This window comes from Leptopilina boulardi, unplaced genomic scaffold (assembly GCF_019393585.1).
Source record: "Leptopilina boulardi isolate dan_hultmark-lab unplaced genomic scaffold, ZJU_Lbou_2.1 LbouV2_121, whole genome shotgun sequence".
Lineage (NCBI taxonomy): Eukaryota > Metazoa > Arthropoda > Insecta > Hymenoptera > Figitidae > Leptopilina > Leptopilina boulardi.
This window is the reverse complement of record NW_026137665.1, coordinates 4603468-4622488: the sequence shown is the minus strand read 5'-3', so window position 1 is coordinate 4622488 and position 19021 is coordinate 4603468. Positions and strand designations below refer to the sequence as shown.

Sequence of the window (19021 nt, the reverse complement as noted above, 5' to 3'; positions counted from 1 at the left end):
TCTCTTGTAGTTCCGGTGAGAAAGTTTATATTCTTGACACTAAATTAATTCTCTCTTTTTCACTGAGCTATATCATTCATGTTCTATTAAATTATTATTAATATTATGGTAGTACTATTAAATATTAATATTATTAATATTAAAGAGATGAAATTAATTTTAGAATGAAAAAGTAGATATCAGAAAAGTGCTTTCTAAATTTATTGTCAGTATTGTAATGAAAAAAAAAAGAAAAACTAAAAATATTATAAGTATATATCTTATAAAAAAAGAAAAAAAATAGTTTGCTTCCACTTCATAAAGCTATTTATCATTTTCTTAGTTTTTAAGATTTGAGTTGGCTTAGTGGCTTCCCTACTGGATTAGCAACAGTTTTTTTTTTATTTTTTCGAAAAAGCGTATTTTGAATAAGTGAGAATTAAAAATGTTGTGAAATAGGGATGAATTTGAAGTACTTGAACGTCATTTAACGAATGGAGCCAACTTCTCTCTAAATGTAAAATAAATGAAATCAACGCAAAACAAAAAGTTGCTTACAGCCAATTAGATTAGAACCCTCAAATAAGTCCTGAATTTGTTCCTCAAATAAGTCCTCAAACTCTGTCCTAAATGTGATCCTCAAACTCGTCCCAAAAATTTGATCCTCAAAGACGTCCTCAAACTCGTCCTAAATTTGATCCTCAAAGAAGTCATCAAACTCGTCCTAAATTTGATCCTCAAAGAAGTCCTCAAACTCGTCCTAAATATGATCCTCAAGAAAGTCCTCAAACCCGGCCTACATTCAACCCTCGAAGTATTCCTCAAAAACAACCTATATCTAGTCCTCAAAGTATTCGTAAAACTCGTTCTAATTTTTATCCTCAAAGAAGTCCTTAAAATTTTTTATTCTTTTTTGATTCTTTTTAATTGATTTGATTCTTTTTGATCTCTAGTCATCTTTAAACCCTCCTTTCAGCCTCGAATATAGCAGATATTTCCACTTTTGCAAATCCGAGGTCCAAAAGAGGGTATGAAAGTGTTGGAGAGAATAAAAGGAGCTTTTCAGAGAACTTATAAAGAGTCTAAATTTCGACTCGGAAAATTTGAATATTAATTTTCACGTAGTATTTTGGCTTTTTTTACACAATTATCAATTAACATTGATAAATTAGACTATTTTCAACAAATATCAATGAAAATAAATTTACTAACTGAATTATTTTTGTTCTTTTTTATAAAATTTCCAAAGCTGTCAAACTAACCTAATTTCCGTTCAACTCAACTTAAAAACTAAATTTCAAAATAATAAAAAAAAATTTCATAAAATAATTGTCAAAAATGAATTGTACGGATATTAAAAGTCATTAATACAAAATATCAAATTTTTCTAAAATTAGGCCGCAATGACTATAGGTGAAATAAAATGGAATGACCCATAAAATATTGAAATTTATTATAATATCTTGTTATATTTTCCATTATATTGTTTATTTTTTTTATGTGTGTTTTGCGAATATACTTTCAACCCGAACCACTTACCCTCGTTATTTAAATATCCGCGAGCTAGTTGAGTTTCCCGGCAATTTATATGGTCACTTTTGAAGTTTTATTTATCTATTTATTTTTGCGATTAATTAAAAAATTAAAGAATTAAAATTTTTTTATTTTGAGTAAGAATTTGTTAAGAAAGTTTGATGCTGATTGACTCATCACTGAGTCTGACGAGGAACTTTATAATTTTGTTAATTATATTTTGCTATAACTAACGTCAATTTCTTTTCTTTGTTGAGAAAATATTGCAATCAATAATAATAATTGATCTGAGAACAAAGATATACTTTCTAAATCTGAATTAGTTATATTTCACTGATTAGCAGTAGAAATCTACTAATTGCCATAGCGAGAATTGAGCAACTGATAATATTAGTAGAAATTTACTGATTCAATTAGTAAAATATCAATTACTGATTGAATCAGTAATATAAATATATGTCAGCGGCCGCAAAATCTACTGATTTAATATAGTTAATTTCAAAGGTTATGTTATATACAAATTACTGTTTTACATAAGTTATTTTCTATTGTTTGTATATTCACTAATTATATTAGTAAATTTCAAAAAATAACTGAAACTCCAGTTAAAATGAAAAGTACTGATTGAATTAGTAAAATTTCTACTGATTCAGATTTAGAGAGTTAATGCTAAATCTTTCTTTAGGTTAAATTATTAATTTTTTTTAACCTCACAGTAATAAATAAATCCCTAGTAGAAATTTGTCATGGAAGCACTAGAAATACTTTAGTAACTTGCCAGTTTTTCTCGTAGACGCTGATTCTAGACAAACTAGACAATTACTGTAAAGTTACTTGACCAACAGTCTTAGAAAACATTCAAGTTGAACTTGAAATTGGCTAGATTCAACTTTTGTCCAGTTGCTTGAATGGCACTGTCTAGTGTCTCTAGAAATTATACTTTCGTCTTCTTTCGTGGCAGCAGCGCTGCAGTACATGTCTAATAACTAGACAAAAAAGTCCTAGAAATCTGTGTTCATGTAACTATTATATTATTTCATTATTTTCTTAAGTAATAAAATTGTAATTAATTCAGGTAAATATAAATTTACATAATTTATTATTTTAATATAATAAATAAATAAAATCTATATTCACATGTTTTCTGAATATATTAGTATGTTTTTCTTTTTTATAAATTAAATTATTCTATTATCTATTATTGGCATTTTCTTTATTGTTCCATTTATATATCATATATTTTTTTATTAAGAAAGTTTATTCTCAATTGATATTGAAAAAAATGTGTAATTTAGAAAACCTAACCTATAAATTCTATCCTTTGATATTAAAAAACAATAAAAATTACTGTTTTCGTTGAGTTTTTCACTTAGAAAACAATAAATAATAATTTTAATAGTAATTATTTTTAAAAAATGTCAAAATGCAATAATAAAAATATGCCTTGTTACATAGATAGGTTATATTTTATTTCTCTTTTTATTTTTTTAAATTAAAATGTTTTTATGCCTTAAATTTTTAAAATCTTTTTAAATAAAATATATAATTTAAATAATAGGTGGATTAATAGCTAAATTAAAAAAAAATTTAAATTATAAAATATTAAAATTAATTTGTAAAAAATTAAAAATTAATTTTAAATTTTTAGAAAATTTAAAATATCTATTGTTTAATACAATAATGGTTTAATGAAATTTGTGCTGATTAAAATTGTTATTTCAAGTGTAAATTTATTTTTCAGTAAATTATAAAAAATTAAAATTCTAAAATATGTATTTTGGCAGATAATAGTAAAAATATTTATATAAAGCATGCAATTTCTAGCTACAGCACTAAACTAAAATACATCTGCTATATTTTTCATTTGATGGATATCGTTAGTATAGCAGATTGCGTAGCGTGCGTACCTCGCGCCCAGCGGACCCGTGTTCGCTCCCCGTTACCCCCGAGATTTTTCGTTGAAATTGCGTTCTCTTCGTGTTTAAAAGTTGATAATAATAATTATATAATACATTACTAATACAAAAATATTTGTTTCAGTCGTCATTACAGTGCAATCAAAAAGTGGATGTTTCAGTGTACCAGAAAATATTTGTGATCCTTTTACACAAGTAAAATTTTTTTTTTAAATTAAAAATTAAACAATATTGACAAATATTATGCTTTTAACAATTTACTATACATTATATTTTCTTGAAATAATTTAGATTATAATTTAAAAAAATTAATATAATTATATAATTTATTATTGTATAATTAGTTTCTTACATTAAATCTTAATATTAGACAAATTTTGAGAATATTTAAAAGAAATAATTTGTCTAGTTTTTCTAACGGACCGTTGATCAGAATTTATCAAGTTGGGCTAGACAATAACTAGACGAAAAAAGCGTGACATTCCATTCGAGTAATTAGCCAGTTGCAGTGTTAAGTTACTAGACAGCTTCTAGCGCAACTGTCCAGTGCCACGATAATTACTGGGACAAATTTCTACTAGGGTATTAGGTTATTAAAATCGCGGCTGTGTATTAGAAAATAAAAAGAAAAAATTTTATGTCATATGACAGGAACATTATATAGAGAATGTAATAAACATACATGTGTGGGTATGCAATAAATAGAAGTACGGCAGTATAACGCTTTTTGGACTGCCGATTAGTTTGGTTTACCTCAGGACGAAATGCGAGAGGTCGTAGTAGGTACTGCCTGACTGCATCTCGTGTCCGAGATTAATTATTCGAATTGTCGAGAATGCGTGTCATGCTCCATGGTGACCACCACATAGTTTAGAATCTCAGGAACGCGATATACCATGAACTATATAATAAGCCAACTTGTCTAAAATTATTGCGGCATTCACGCTAGTAAAGTATCCTGTATTAAAGGAATTTAATACTTCACTTAAATTTTCATCTATATATTGATATATGTGTAATATAGTTTCTAAAAGTGTAAAAAATATGTTTTTTTTTTAATTGATTTTGGAATTTCTTCCCTTAAATTTTAATTTAACTAACAATATTGAAAAAAAAATTAAATTTTTTTTTTGAAACTATTTTTCTAATAACAATTGCGAGTGGAAAAGATAAAAAAGTATATACATGTATAACTGATTTAATTTTATCATTATTGTTAATTTAATTTTGAAAAGAATTTCTCTGTAAAAAATATTTTATTTAATTTCTTTTTATCTATAGATAACCGTAAATTTAATTAAATATGCTGACATTAAGTATAGTAATAAAGAGTAATTTCAGTTTGCCTGTTTTACGGGAAACGAGTTTCAAATTCTCGTCTCGATTTCTGAAATTCTTCAGAAACAGGGTTTCACGTCGCGAGTAATAAAGCTTCAGCCTTTTACCGTTAAATTAAACAGCTCTGCACACTTGATAAAGGAAATTTTATTTAATATTTTAGTTTAATTAAATTTATGTCTAATTAAAATACAATTTATATATATATATATATAATATTTTAAATTTATTTCCAAGAAAATTTTCTATTTACAGCCAAAAAAAAAAAATTTCTTCCTACCCTTGTAATTTAATTTTTAAAGAAAATTTCACACTTTCGATTTGACTAAAATTTTTTTTTTGATCTTTTTTTAAAAATTGTATCTTAGGAAAAATAAATTTTTTTTGCCTAATGCTTTTTAAGAATTTTAAAATTTTGAAATTTTTTTTCTCGATTTTTTACTTTTTTTCCAATATTAAAGTGAAATTTTCATTGTCTAAACATAAAAGAAAAAAAAATGGACAATTTAAATGTATAATATTACATTTTAGAGGGAGAAATTTTTTTTTTTTTTTTTGGGGGAAATATAAAAAGAAAGCTGTTATAGTATGTGTACTTTGACGATCGTGTACAGCTTGGTAAACAGCGCGAGAACTGCGTCCAAACGAGCAAGTAAACGCCGAGGTAAAGCAGCAAGAGTGCACCACTTACTTCCTCAAGAAATTCTCTTACGTTTTTCACAATTTCGCATTTCCTCATTATCCCACCTGCACTTGCGTTTACAATCTAATATTCTTCAAAAAAAAAAAAAAAGAAAAGAAATTACTATTCACAAAAGCGCGAATTTGTTCCTCTTATTTTATAATAATAATAATAATAAAAAAATTTAAATAATAATAATAATAATAATAAAATTTAAAAAATAATAATAATAGTAATAATAATATAATTGACAATATTTATACATTTTTTCAATAAATTGCGCAAATAAAAGCGTCATTTCCAGCTTTAAAAAAAAATACTTGGTATAACTTAATTTTCAATAAAAAGTTTATTTTTTTTCTTCTTTGAAATTACCCTAAACGTGTATGTATGTATGTGTGTGTGTGTGTGTGTGGTGTACGAGTGCATAAAAGAAAATCCCTTCACATGTGCATTAAAATTCATGTGGATTTCTCTAACAGTGCAAAGTTTGTTTTCTTTCATATAAGAAACTTTTAAATAATGGGAACAAATTTTCTCATAAGTGACTGCCAGCCAAGAAATTTAGTTTGAAAATTACTTTTTCTTTAAAACTTTAAGGAATTCTTGAGAAATCTCTCGATACTTGCTATAATTCTTTGAAAAACCACTTTAGAAGAATTTTAATTTAAAATATTCATTTCTAATTCCATTTAAACTTTTTATATTATTATTCTATTTACTTTTAGTTTTACCACTATGCACAGTGAAAAAGAGATTTGAATTTTTAAATTCAAAAGATTTTCTTTTTAATATTTAAACGTCAATTTGAAAAATTTTAACAATTGTTTTTTTTTTTTTTTTTAAAGGCATAAAAATATTTATTTCATTTAAATATAGGTATAAATATATAATCGATTATTTAATTATTAATTTAATATCAATTATTATTTCTTTTTTTGCAAGGATAGACCTATTTTTTTCTTAATTGTGCTATTTTAATTATAAAAATTTTTAATTTCAATTAAAAATATTGGAAACTATCAAGATTTATGAATTTTTTTCGTCAACATGGATTTTATATTTTTGCTCAAAACATACGGAGAGATATTTTTAAAACATTGAAATGTATTCACAAATTTTGCTGTTTATGTCAAATTAATCATTTCTAAATTATAGACACCTGAAAATAACGATGAGTGGAATTTTATCATCTAAAATTTTTTTATCCTATAACCTTAACCCTTTGGTTATCGGATTTCCTTGAAACTTGTAACTCGTGGGTTTTTGGGGGCGCTGATTACGAATATGACGTTAGATTTTCAAAATTCAAAATGGCGGATAAGAAAATGAAAAATTTATAGGAATGGCTTGAAACTTGTTACTCGGGGGGTTTTTGGGTCGCTCGTTACGAATATGATGTTGGATTATCAAAATTCAAAATGGCGGATCCAATATGGCGGATGACAAAATGAAGAATTGATCGGATTTGCTTAAAACTTGTTATTCGGGGCCATATTGGCCATATTGGGTCCGCCATTTTGAATTTTATAAAACTGACATCGGATTCGTAATCAGCGACCCCGAAAACCCCTGAGTAACCAGTTTCGAGCGGATATGATCAATTTCAAAAAAAATTGTCCGCCATATTGGATCAGCCATTTTGAATTTTGAAAATTTTTAAAATCTGGCTTCGGATTCGTAATCAGCGACCCTTAAAACCCCCCTATAATGCACTTCAAAGATAAATTCCTGTTAAAGAAACATGTATGCTTCAAAGGGTTAAAAAAATTTAATACTTAATATTGCGATGTTCGACCATGGAATTTACCATGAGTTATACAACACCAAATTTTCAAATTAATTTTTAAATCAAATTAAAACTTTTAATGTGATTCATGTGGTGAGTCTTTGATTATAAACGAACATCTACTATAACAATCAATTTTCAGCATCCATCGACTTTGGGTTAGGATTTCAGTACAGTACAAAGGTTTTCAAAATTTTAAACATTCGGTAAAATGGTATGCGGAAAAAAAAATTCGGTAAAAAAGAAGTTCGGAAAAATGGATTTGGAAAAATATATGGTAATCGTACTCCGGAGAAAAATGAAAAAATGAATAAAATAACTTTTACTATTTTAAAAGTAAATCCTGAACTGTCCACAGTTTCTACGCATTTCTGGCAATTTTTACTCCGGAAATAGTAAAAATTATTATTGCTGAAACAGTAAAAATTATTTCGGAAATATAGTAAATTTTACTATTTCTTGAGTAAAAATTGCTAGAAATGCGCAAAAACTGCGTTCAGTTCAGGTTTAACTTTTAAAGCAGTAAAAGTTAGTTTATTCGTTTTTTCCATTTTTCTCCGTGTAGATCTAATATGGGTTTGAAAGTATAGATCTAATATTTATTCAATATAGGTTTATTGTAGGTCCAATGTTGATTCAATGCAGGTTTAAAGTGGGTTCAATATAGTTTGAAAATAGGTCAAATTTTGGTTCAATGTAGGTTTTATGTATCATTTCAAAATATGTATAGAATCCAATGATAAGGTTCAGTGTCATTAAACAAATTCAAAACCAATTTATTCATAAGCGGAATTTTCTATTCAATTTAAAATCATAAATTTTTTTACATAAAATATAAAGTCTTTTGAAAAAATAGTACAGTTATAATGAAATCCTAAAAATTAAATGTAATATTTTTGCCTTTTAATGCAAAAAAGTAAAAACAAAAAAAAATTTCTCTTAAACTACACTCTCTAACCGTTTTGACAATAATTTAAAAATACTTTTCCTGTTTGTTTTTCAAAAACAAAAAAAAAAAACTGCCCATTTATGGAAAAAAAAATGGTCAAATTTCATTACATGTAACTGCCCTTTTTGTTCAAAGCATTTTTTGATTTACACACGCAATAATAAAGCAAACGGCAGGTTGTATACGCGAGCAATGGAAGCTCTTAAACGAGTGCGTTATGACAAACGTTAGAAATGGCAAAAAAAAAGCAAGTTTCATATATAGCTCCGAAACTCATATGGAGAGCAACATATATATATATATATATCTATATCTATATAGTAGAGAGGTACACACAGTTCAAAACAGTATGGCATTTGGTCGAATGCCAGTAGTATGTTGGATATGGCTTAAAATAGAACTGGCTTTGAGGTCGCGAAAAAGAAGAAAAAAAAAAGTAGAAAAGATAGTAAAAGGGTTAGGTGACGGTGTTAGTGATGATACTGTCGTGGTATATAGTTTGAGGGTGGGTGCGAGAGGAAGATAGGGAAAAAGTAGATTCCCTCTCTCTATCTTTCTGATGTGTTCGAAAAAGTGAGGACAAGAAAAGAACCGAGAGGAAAGAAAAGATGGCAAAATTTATATATAGAACATGGGCATAACCATTTCATCTGCTACGTTTGCAGTGGGCGCGCAAAAATGCAACTTTTCTGCAATCGTTTTTTTTCAGTATTTTAGAGGTCAAATATTTTCCAAGATCCAGGTGTACGGAGTTTAAAGTATTAATAATTTCTCATCTCTAAATATAGACATAGAGAGAGAGAGAATGTTTATATCGTCAATAACACGTTGTTTTCTCTCCGGAAAGTTTAGATCGTGTTAGAAACTACTTTGTAATCCATAAAAGAAAATCCTTTTTTATGGATAGTTCTTTTGCCATATATAAAATCTTTGCTATCAAAGATTTTCAAACTTTCGAGAGCATTTATGAATCAAGCAATATATATATTGAATGAATTCTTTTTATCTATTGCAATTTAAAATTTTATTTAATAAATAAAGTCAGATTTGTAGTCGCAATGATTTTTAAAATCTCCAAGTTACGAGTTTCAAGCGAATTTGATAAATGTTTAAAAATACCTTCTGCTACATTGGAACGGGCATTTTAAATTTGTAAAAACGGATTCGTAATCAACGTACTTTTCTCTATTAGTATCAATAGAAAACAAACACTGAAAAAGTGGTTTGATTTTGATAACAAAACGATTGGTTGGTATTTAATGAAACAACATTTTTTTTCTGCGTTAACAAAATTTTAAATGTCCCAAATAAACTTTAATTAAGACAACAAAAATCCTTTTTTCTAATTTTGGTTGTATCAAGCAAAGTTTGATTTTAAATTAATCGAGGGAACAAAATAATTTTAATTCCTTAAATACCAACTAAACGTTTTGTTGTCAAAATCAAATTTTCAGTTTACAAACTGTCTGTGCAATATTAATATTTTGCATCTCAAAGTTTGTAAATATATAGATACTAAATTGTTAACTATATTAATAAGTAATTATTGTACCAAGAATATATATAATATACCAAAATTTCCACCTAATTTTCGATTTTCACAAACCTGTTAGTAAGCTCGTGCATTAATTAACGGCTATTCGTGTTTCGACAGATATTCTATGACAAATGTATGATTATATTTCAAATGTGATTTAAAATTATTAAACATATCCTGCGTTTCACTTGATAATGAAAATCCAAAATACATATATGTTGATTTATTATACATCATTTCCCTAGTAAATGTTTCATAAAATCCATTAGTCGTGTATGTTTATATTATATATATATATATGAGAGATTCTTTTTCAATCGCCCCAGCCCAAAAAGTCAATGTTCTGGGATTGGCTTCATACTTTGGTAAATTGTTGTCCTATATGATAGTAATAAATCCCTAAAATATAAACTCATTAAAAAAATATTTGTAGAAAGTAGAGGGGGTTGACGTTTTGACGTTAAGGGTAACATAGTCATTTTCAAATCCGTATAACTATGACAAAAGTTAATGGATTTTAATTTATCTATAATGAATTTTATTGCATTTTTCACGTACTTTTCAAAAATGTATACAAAATTTAAAAAAAACATTTTTGACCCCTTTTTTTTCAAAATCAACCCTTATTTTTCGATTTTCACCCCTTCGGGAATTTTTTTTTGTTTTTTTTTTATTTTCATTGGAAAGCTGAGGTTTTTTCCCATGAGCTATGTAAATATGAAAATGGGACAACAATAATTTTGTGAGAAACATAATATTAAATTAGGCGGTGCCTATCTAAATCCTCAAAGATGATCTCCAGGTACACCCCTTATCGGCACCGCCTACTTTAATATTCTGTTACTCACAAAATTATTGTTGTCCCATTTTCATATTTACATAGCTCATCGGAAAAAACCTCAGCTTTCCAATGAAAATAAAAAAAAAAAAAAAAAATACCCGAAGGGGTGAAAATCGAAAAATAAGGGTTGATTTTGAAAAAAAAGGGGTTAAAAAATTTTTTTTTTAAATTTCGTATACATTTTTGAAAAGTACGTGAAAAATGCAATAAAATTCATTATAGATAAATTAAAATCCATTAACTTTTGTCATAGTTATACGGATTTGAAAATGACTATGTTACCCTTAACGTCAAAACTTCAACCCCCTCTACTTTCTACAAATATTTTTTTAATGAGTTTATATTTTAGGGATTTATTACTATCATATAGGACAACAATTTACCAAAGTATGAAGCCAATCCCAGAACATTGACTTTTTGGGCTGGGGCGATTGAAAAAGAATCTCTTATATATATATATATATATATATATATATATATATATATATATATAATATATATACATGTATATATATATATATATGTATAATATGTGCGTTTATTCACCGTCAATTATACAATATATTTAAATATTTTTTACAAAGTGGATGACTTTGTATAAATATATATAAATAGGATGCAATTAAATACTTAGTTGTATCAAAAAATATTGTATCAAAGAATATTTTACAATTTTTTTTATTTTGCAAATTGTAACTTGTTTCTGTCGAGAGAAAACAAACAAAATTAATTAAATGATTTGTGGCACACATTTTTTATAAATGCTGGAAATTATTATTTAAATCAAATACATTTTTTTTCAATGGCATTTACTTGGATAAAATATTTTTTATTTCCATCTAAAAAATGAATATTTAATTTGAATAATTTCAAATTATTTGAATAATAATCAATTGAACCTAATAAATTATAATTAGATCAAATAAATAATTAAATAAATCTAATAAATATTTATTATTTATTGTTTGAATCAAATAACTTTTTTTTCATTATTTTGTTTTATTTTTTTTTTATTATATTTTATTTTGTTTATTTAATTTACTTTTATTATTCTTTATTAAATTTTTAACGTAATTTTAATTAATATTAATTAATTATTTTACCAATAAAAAATATTAATTAATATAATTATTAATATATTTATTATTGAATTTATTTATTTAAATTTCAGTTAAAATAATAAAAATTTGAAATTATGAAATATATTTAAATTATTTCAATTTTTATAAAAGATATTTGATAATTAAATATAAATATATATATATATATATATATATATATATATATATATACTGAAAAAAATTTATTTGATTCAAATAATCGGTTACTTGACTATTAAATTTGAATTAAATAAATTATACTTGAATCAATAATTTCTGTACTTGAAACAAATACTATTTAATTGACGCAAATAAAAATTATTTGGTTCAAGGAAATAATTATTAAATAATAGTCAAGTAATCGATTATTTGAATCACATAAATTTTTGTTCAGTGTATATTTTATTTTCATTTGTTTTAAATTTGGCGCCGTTATTTTTGGTTTTTAGACAGTAGCGCCATTCAATTCATAAGTTTTTAACCTAAAATTTTTCTTCACATAATTTAATAAATACAATATGAATTGTCTTTAAATATCAAAATTTTTTTCAAATTCTATGCGTTAATTTATTGCATCAAAGAGTTTTTGATTCTGATTATTTTATTATTAGTATTATTATTTTATTATAATATTTTTATGAATAATTAATTGTTATTTGACAGTAATTGTCAATTTATCTTAAGGAAGTTCTCTCCCTCCAACGTCAGTCAAATCAATGCCCATTTAAGTTTTCATTTGTATCACGTAGTACTAGCTCAACGCTTGGCAACGTTGGATTATATTTCCCCCGTTCCGTTTCGTGTCGTCTGCTATTGTTTGATTTATTTTCGTTAAATAATAATAATAATAATTTATTATTTTAAAAATCTTAATTTTTTATAAGCAAATTCAAATTATTATTCATTATTATGAATCTTTGAAGAATATACTATTATATGTATATACTACTTATATTACTTTCAAATTTCGCGCTTTTTCTATACCTAACCTACAAGACACAACGTTGCCAAGCGTTGTGCTAAGTAATTTCTGATTGTCAAAATACGGTGTTTTTTTAGACAAAATAATTAATTGTGAGTCTCCTAAGCCAGGTCTGATCAATTTTATTAAAAATAAGTGAACATTGGCTATTAAACTTTATGTATATAAAGTTCCAGTAATATCTTTTCGTCAGATTTTTCACAATTTGAGATTTCAGACCAAAAAATTCAATTTCCCATAAGAACCCGTGTTAAATGTGAAAAGAGAAAATTATTTATATCTTTTGTCAAAATCCACCTAGACCTCTAAAAATTTAACTACATCTTCTTTAAACCATTATCTATCAGTTTATCAAGTTTGATAATTACCTCTTCGTCATTTCTGTTTGCGAGAGAACTTCCTTAATCTCAAAATAAGTCGAACCAGGTTTATTTTTGCTGCAAAAAAATTTTTTTTTTAAAAACTGTTAAACATATAAAAAATAGTGTAATATAAATAAATATTTTTTTGTAAAAAAAATTGAAAAACTTATTAGTGAAGAAAATTGTTTCCTATTCTATTATTTTTCTTCTCATATAAATTACATAGAAACGTTTTTTCTTTCAAAAGGTATCCTGGATGAGAAGTAGAGATCTTCACATCTTGACCACAAGTGAGATTACCTTCAGTTCTGATTCGAGATTTAGCCCGCAGCACTCGCCTGGAAGTGATGCTTGGACGCTACGACTGGATCGTGCCAAAAAGACAGATTCTGGAAAGTACGAATGTCAGGTCAACACTGAACCAAAGATCATGTATGCAGTTCAGCTTTTTGTACGAGGTAATTGTCTTCTCTTATATATATATATATATATGTATTATATAATATGAATTAATTCAATATCCCTCTCTTTGCTTTTTACCTTGTCATTCGTCTGATTGATTTCTAGACAATCTAAAAGTTGGAAAAGAAAATCTTGAAACGAATAAGAGAATTCTATTGAAAAAAGATTGAATAAATGAGAAATTTATTAAAGCACTTCATTCTCGAAAGAACGAAATTATCCCTCTCCGTAGAACAAAAATCTATTTTAGCCTTCTTGATTATATTGACATTCTACTCTTTTTATTATTATTATTATTATTATTATGTGATTTCAATTTTCTTTTTGGTTTGTTTTTCTTCTAGATCCTGATAAACCTGAAGGGTTCGATGAACCTTTTTCTCAACAAACTCGAATAAGTAAGTTATATTTGAAAATTTTTTTTTTTATAATATTGTTTTTTGAGAAAAATATGTTCTGTGTGGGTAATTTTCGAACTTGTACATAAAAAACCCATTAACATGTTAATTAATTAATTTTTATTAATTTCAAAACTCACAAATTTTTTTTATTTTTATTTTGTAAGTAATTTTGAGGTTATTTGAAAGTTCAATTTTATTTTTCGGAATTTAATTTTTTCAAGAATTTCGGAACAATATTTGGTATAAAGTTTTTTGTGTAGAAAACTGAAATTCCTCTATTTGTAAATGACGTCTTTTAAAATTTTTTAATAAATAAATAATGTGATTTTTCTTATTTTTTATAGCTTGTAGGCTTCTGTTGTGTATATTGTGTATGCTTACAAAATTTCACAAAATTTCGTCAATATTTGACTGAAAAAGGACGATATATTTATTAAAAAGTAATTTATTTTCGAAAAAAAAATTTTTCAGTTTTCATTTTTTAGTACTAATAAATTACATTTTAGAAAAAAGTTTCAAATAGATAAAATATGTATTTTTTTCTTCTGCATAACCTAATATTTTTTAAATATTTTATTTATGAGTTTTAAAATTTGATGGTATAGTGGAGGGGCGGACAATACTTCTGCGTGAGTTCGAGCGAAGAATCGGTTCTACGATCCGGCTCCTCAATTTTAAAGTCTTAACCCGGGAGTCGCGAAGAAATAATGTATAGGGCACTTTTTGATTGGTCCAGCGGATGCTGAGCTACACTCAAAAAATCGTGGGAAAATTTTTCGGAAAATATGCGAGATAATGTTTTGGGAATAATGCCAAAAAATTGAGCAAAAAGTCTCGAACAAAAAATGTAATGCGCTCTTTTTGATTGGTCCAGCGGATGCTGAGCTACACTCAAAAAATCGTGGGAAAATTTTTCGGAAAATAAAATTTGCGAGATAATGTCTTGGGAATAATGCCAAAAAATTAAGCAAAAAGTCTCGAACAAAAAATGTACTGCGCTCTTTTTGATTGGTCCAGCGGATGCTGAGCTACACTTAAAAAGTCGTGGAAAAATTTTTGGGAAAATAAAATTTGCGAAATAATGTCTTGGGAATAATGCCAAAAAATTGAGCAAAGAGTCTCGAACAAAAAATGTATGGCGCACTTTTTGATTGGTCCAGCGGATGCTGAGCTACACTCAAATAAAGTTCCGAAAAATTTTCCAAAAATTAAATTAGCATGATAATCGATTCGGAATACCACCAAAGTCTGAACCCGGGAGTCGCGAAGAAAAAAATGTATAGGGCACTTTTTAATTGATCCAGCGGATGCTGAGCTATAGGTCAAAATGAAATTTGTGATTTTTTGAAATTTTAAATTAAACTCTCTGAAAATATTTCCAAAGTCTTAACCCGGAAGTTGTTTCTTGTTGATTAGCTGCGCTAGTGTAACCTTGAATATTTTTTTATTTAATTTGTTTAATTACAATTTTTAAAAATTTACTTTGCATTTTTAAAAATAAAGGTTTCAGTATGATTGATGAAACAATTTGTTTTTTATTCTAGAATCTATTTCAGAAATTATATAATATAAATTTAATTAATGTTTCGAGAAATAAAAAATATCTAAAATGACAGAATTGGGACTTGTTCATTATAGAAATTGATTAATTTTTATATTGAATTTTGCAAACTTTAATTATATTGAAACGGCGATTTACAGTTTACAAAAGTAAATAGCAAAATTTTTGGGTTAAGAATCTTGTCAATTGTTATATGTACAAGTGCCAACTATTTAACACATAACTCTCTAGATAATGGCGGGAAATTTAAAAAGTTATTAAAAGAATTATTATTATATGTAATATATTATGCTTAATAAAAAATTATATTAATATGAAAGAATTTTCAATATTTTTGGTACGCAACAAAAATGAGTTTAGATTTTTTTCTTTGAAGTGAAACATTGCAATTATTATCTTCATAGTAAATATCATATCGCAATTATTATTCATCATTATTGTAAATATTTCAAATTTTTGTTATCTCAGTCACTTTTTAATTTGTTTCTTTTGCCAGAGTTCTTTTCGAATTAAATATTGTACATGGATATAGAAGACGATTATAATAAGAAAGATATCATTGGTTTAAAAGAAATTTTATATAGTTAGCAAAAATACGTAACGTAATTTATATATATATATATATATATCGCCAGGAAATGCAGTTCTCACGGACTTAAATTAAGTCTAATAGGATTGTCCTTAATCCAGGTAGTCCTGCACTGGTCTTCTACCCGAAACTCCAAGGCCAAAAAGACTGGCGCGTAAAATGAGTAGATCTCAACTGCAGTTCACTTTGAATAATGAATTCAAGTCTTAACATTATCATACTTAACCTTCTTAAATTACTACTCTGTCTGGCTGCGAAACGCATGATTTTTATATACTTAAATCCGTGTTAAGTTAATTTTATCTCAACCTTCAAAAACCCAAGTTTTATTTTTATAACATTTTCACACATTGCGTATATATATATATATATATATATATATATATATATATGAGAGGGGGTATTATTTACAATACTTGGAAAAATAATTTCCTGTTCTTTAGTTTTGGAATTTTTTTTTCTCTCTTCTGCCTGCAAGCAAAGATTCTCTTATCTAAATAAAAGTTTTGCTTAAAAAAAAAAAATTAGAAAATGAAAATATTATTTAAAATTAGAATAATAAAAAAAATTTAACAATATTATTTAATATAATAATGAAATTAAAATAATATGATTTTAATATACATTGAAAAAACTTTGACTCATTTTTGTAGCAATTCATTTTAAGTTGGGTATCGAATTCCATTGACTAAATTATTACACTGAAAAAAAATTTATTTGATTCAAATAATCTGTTACTTTACTATTATCAATTAATTATTATTTGTGTCAATTAAATTGTATTTGTAATTAATTTCACAAGTTTTGAAATTTAGCGCTATTATTTAAGTTGGCAATACCGTTTCTGCTGTCAAAACAAATGTTTTCATTTTTCTAACCTAAAAACATATTTCACTATATTACGTGAGTACAAGCAGTTTTGCCTTTTTTCTTTTTAATTTTTTATACTTTTTATCGTAGTTTCAAATAAAAATGTTTAAAAAAATAGTGAAAAATCTTTAAATATAATTGTGATAGGTTTTTTTTTTATAATTATGCACTTCGAACATGTCTTTCAGGTTTCGAGAGTACTGCGCCAGTCGCGGCAATAATGGGACCACGTGAGCAAAGAGTGCCTTCCGGGTCGACAATCACCCTAAGGTGTGTCATAACCTCCCCATATCAGACGCGTCCCATCAGAGCTGTACAATGGCTTCGAGATAATAAACTCCTGACAATCCTGGTAATTTACGATTAAAATCTTCAACACTTTCAACATTGTTCTTTTAAATTGCTACTTCACAACACAAAAACATATAGAAATGATGAAAAAAAATTTTTTTTTACTATTTTCATGAAATTTCTAAAATTTCCACTTCATTTTCAACACTATATTCTGTAAATTTGAATCAATGATATATTTTTAAAAAAAATATTTGAAATTTATTAGTAGAAAAATTAATAGAATTATTAAATTTAAATTTATTTTACCGATTGCTAATAAAATTGAATTATAATGATAAAATCTGTTCTATCAACAATCGGTAAAACAGATTTTTATTACAGTAATAATTTTATTGATTTTTAGTGAAATATATGATTGAATTTCATACATTTTTCTGTACAGTGAAAATATTCCTTAACTGCATCAGTTATTAGAAAAATTTCAACTATTCTTTTAGTAAAATTTGTACATGATTTAAATTTAGAGTAAAAAAAAAAATATAATTATTATTTTTAGGCAAAACGAGGAGGCATTAATGTTGAAACTGAAAAGAGTTCAGCTCAAACAATTTCGTCAGCAACACTTGCATCTGTTACTCCAGATGACTCTGGCAAATATTCATGTAGACCAACCGAAGGTCTACAAGATACAATCACCTTAGTCGTTGATCCAGGTAAACATTATTTTTCCCTTTTTTAGATTATCATAATTATTTCTTTATACATTGGGAGATTTTTTGTTTGAAAAATCATCATTGTTGCTGATTAATTTACGATTTGTACATACAGATTTGTGACCTAATTTTGAGGTTATGTTTTAAGCTCAAACCCAGTTGTTTCTTGTTTTATGACCTGTCAACACTGTAAAACGAGAGGTATTAATTTAATACCAATTTTAGGTACTAAATTGCCTTTTGGTTCTATTTCAATACCTAAAATCGGTACTATTTTAGTACCCTCTTTTTACAGTGAATCTTCAGGGCAAAAATACTAACAAATATGAAAATATAACCTCAAAATTAGATCAATTTCTATAGTTCAAGAGGTCGTTGGGTTTGAGGTTAAAATCAGAGCCAAAGTAGTAACAAACCGCCGCTACTGTTTCAAGAATCTACGTTTTTAAATTTGTTAGTTCTTTGGCTCTGATTTTAACTTGAATTAGAAATTGACCTAATTTTGAGGTTATATTTTCCAATATATATATTGGGATCTCTTCTACTGTGATACGCCATCTGGTAGGATTTTTTGAACTACTGACGGGAGGTCGCATCCACCAATCAGAATCGCTTCTACTTTAGTGGCGAAAAATGAAACTAACTGATAGAAGGTCAAAAACATAAACCACGCCCCCAAGAGAGATCCCAATATATGTATACACATGTAATGTTACTTTATACCATTAACACAAAGCTTTTCATTTAGTTTTATAAAAGCACTTTGTATACAAACAATATCCAAATTGATTTTTCTACTAGACGTATAATAATATTGTAAACAAGCCTCAAGCCAGATTATTTAAAACATGAAATTCAATCACCCACACAGAACATTTATGAATTAAATTTCCGAAAATTTGATTTTTACACTTTGAGAGCTTATGGTTTGTTTCAAATTTTGATTTATTTTTACAGATATTATAAAACATTATTTTACACAGTAATTTACGATCATAATTTTTATTTTTCTTAGCAAAAAAGGAAAAAATTTTTTTTTTTCAAATTTAAAGTAAAAATACTTTTATTATAATGAAGCAAACCAAAAACAAGATGTAGTAAGAAAGATAGCTCTTTAAATTTC

The 19021-nt window shown here is 26.2% G+C and overlaps 1 protein-coding gene across 1 annotated transcript in view; it reads left to right on the top strand.

The window, feature by feature from the left end:
* Positions 1-19021, top strand: part of LOC127285429 (lachesin-like) — a 195179-nt gene that overhangs the window by 162461 nt on the left and 13697 nt on the right. Inside the window, exons 4-7 of the mRNA XM_051311434.1 lie at positions 13256-13466; positions 13815-13868; positions 17080-17243; positions 17742-17898. Coding sequence (XP_051167391.1) covers positions 13256-13466; positions 13815-13868; positions 17080-17243; positions 17742-17898 — 586 coding nt within the window. The remainder of the gene's footprint in view (positions 1-13255; positions 13467-13814; positions 13869-17079; positions 17244-17741; positions 17899-19021) is intronic.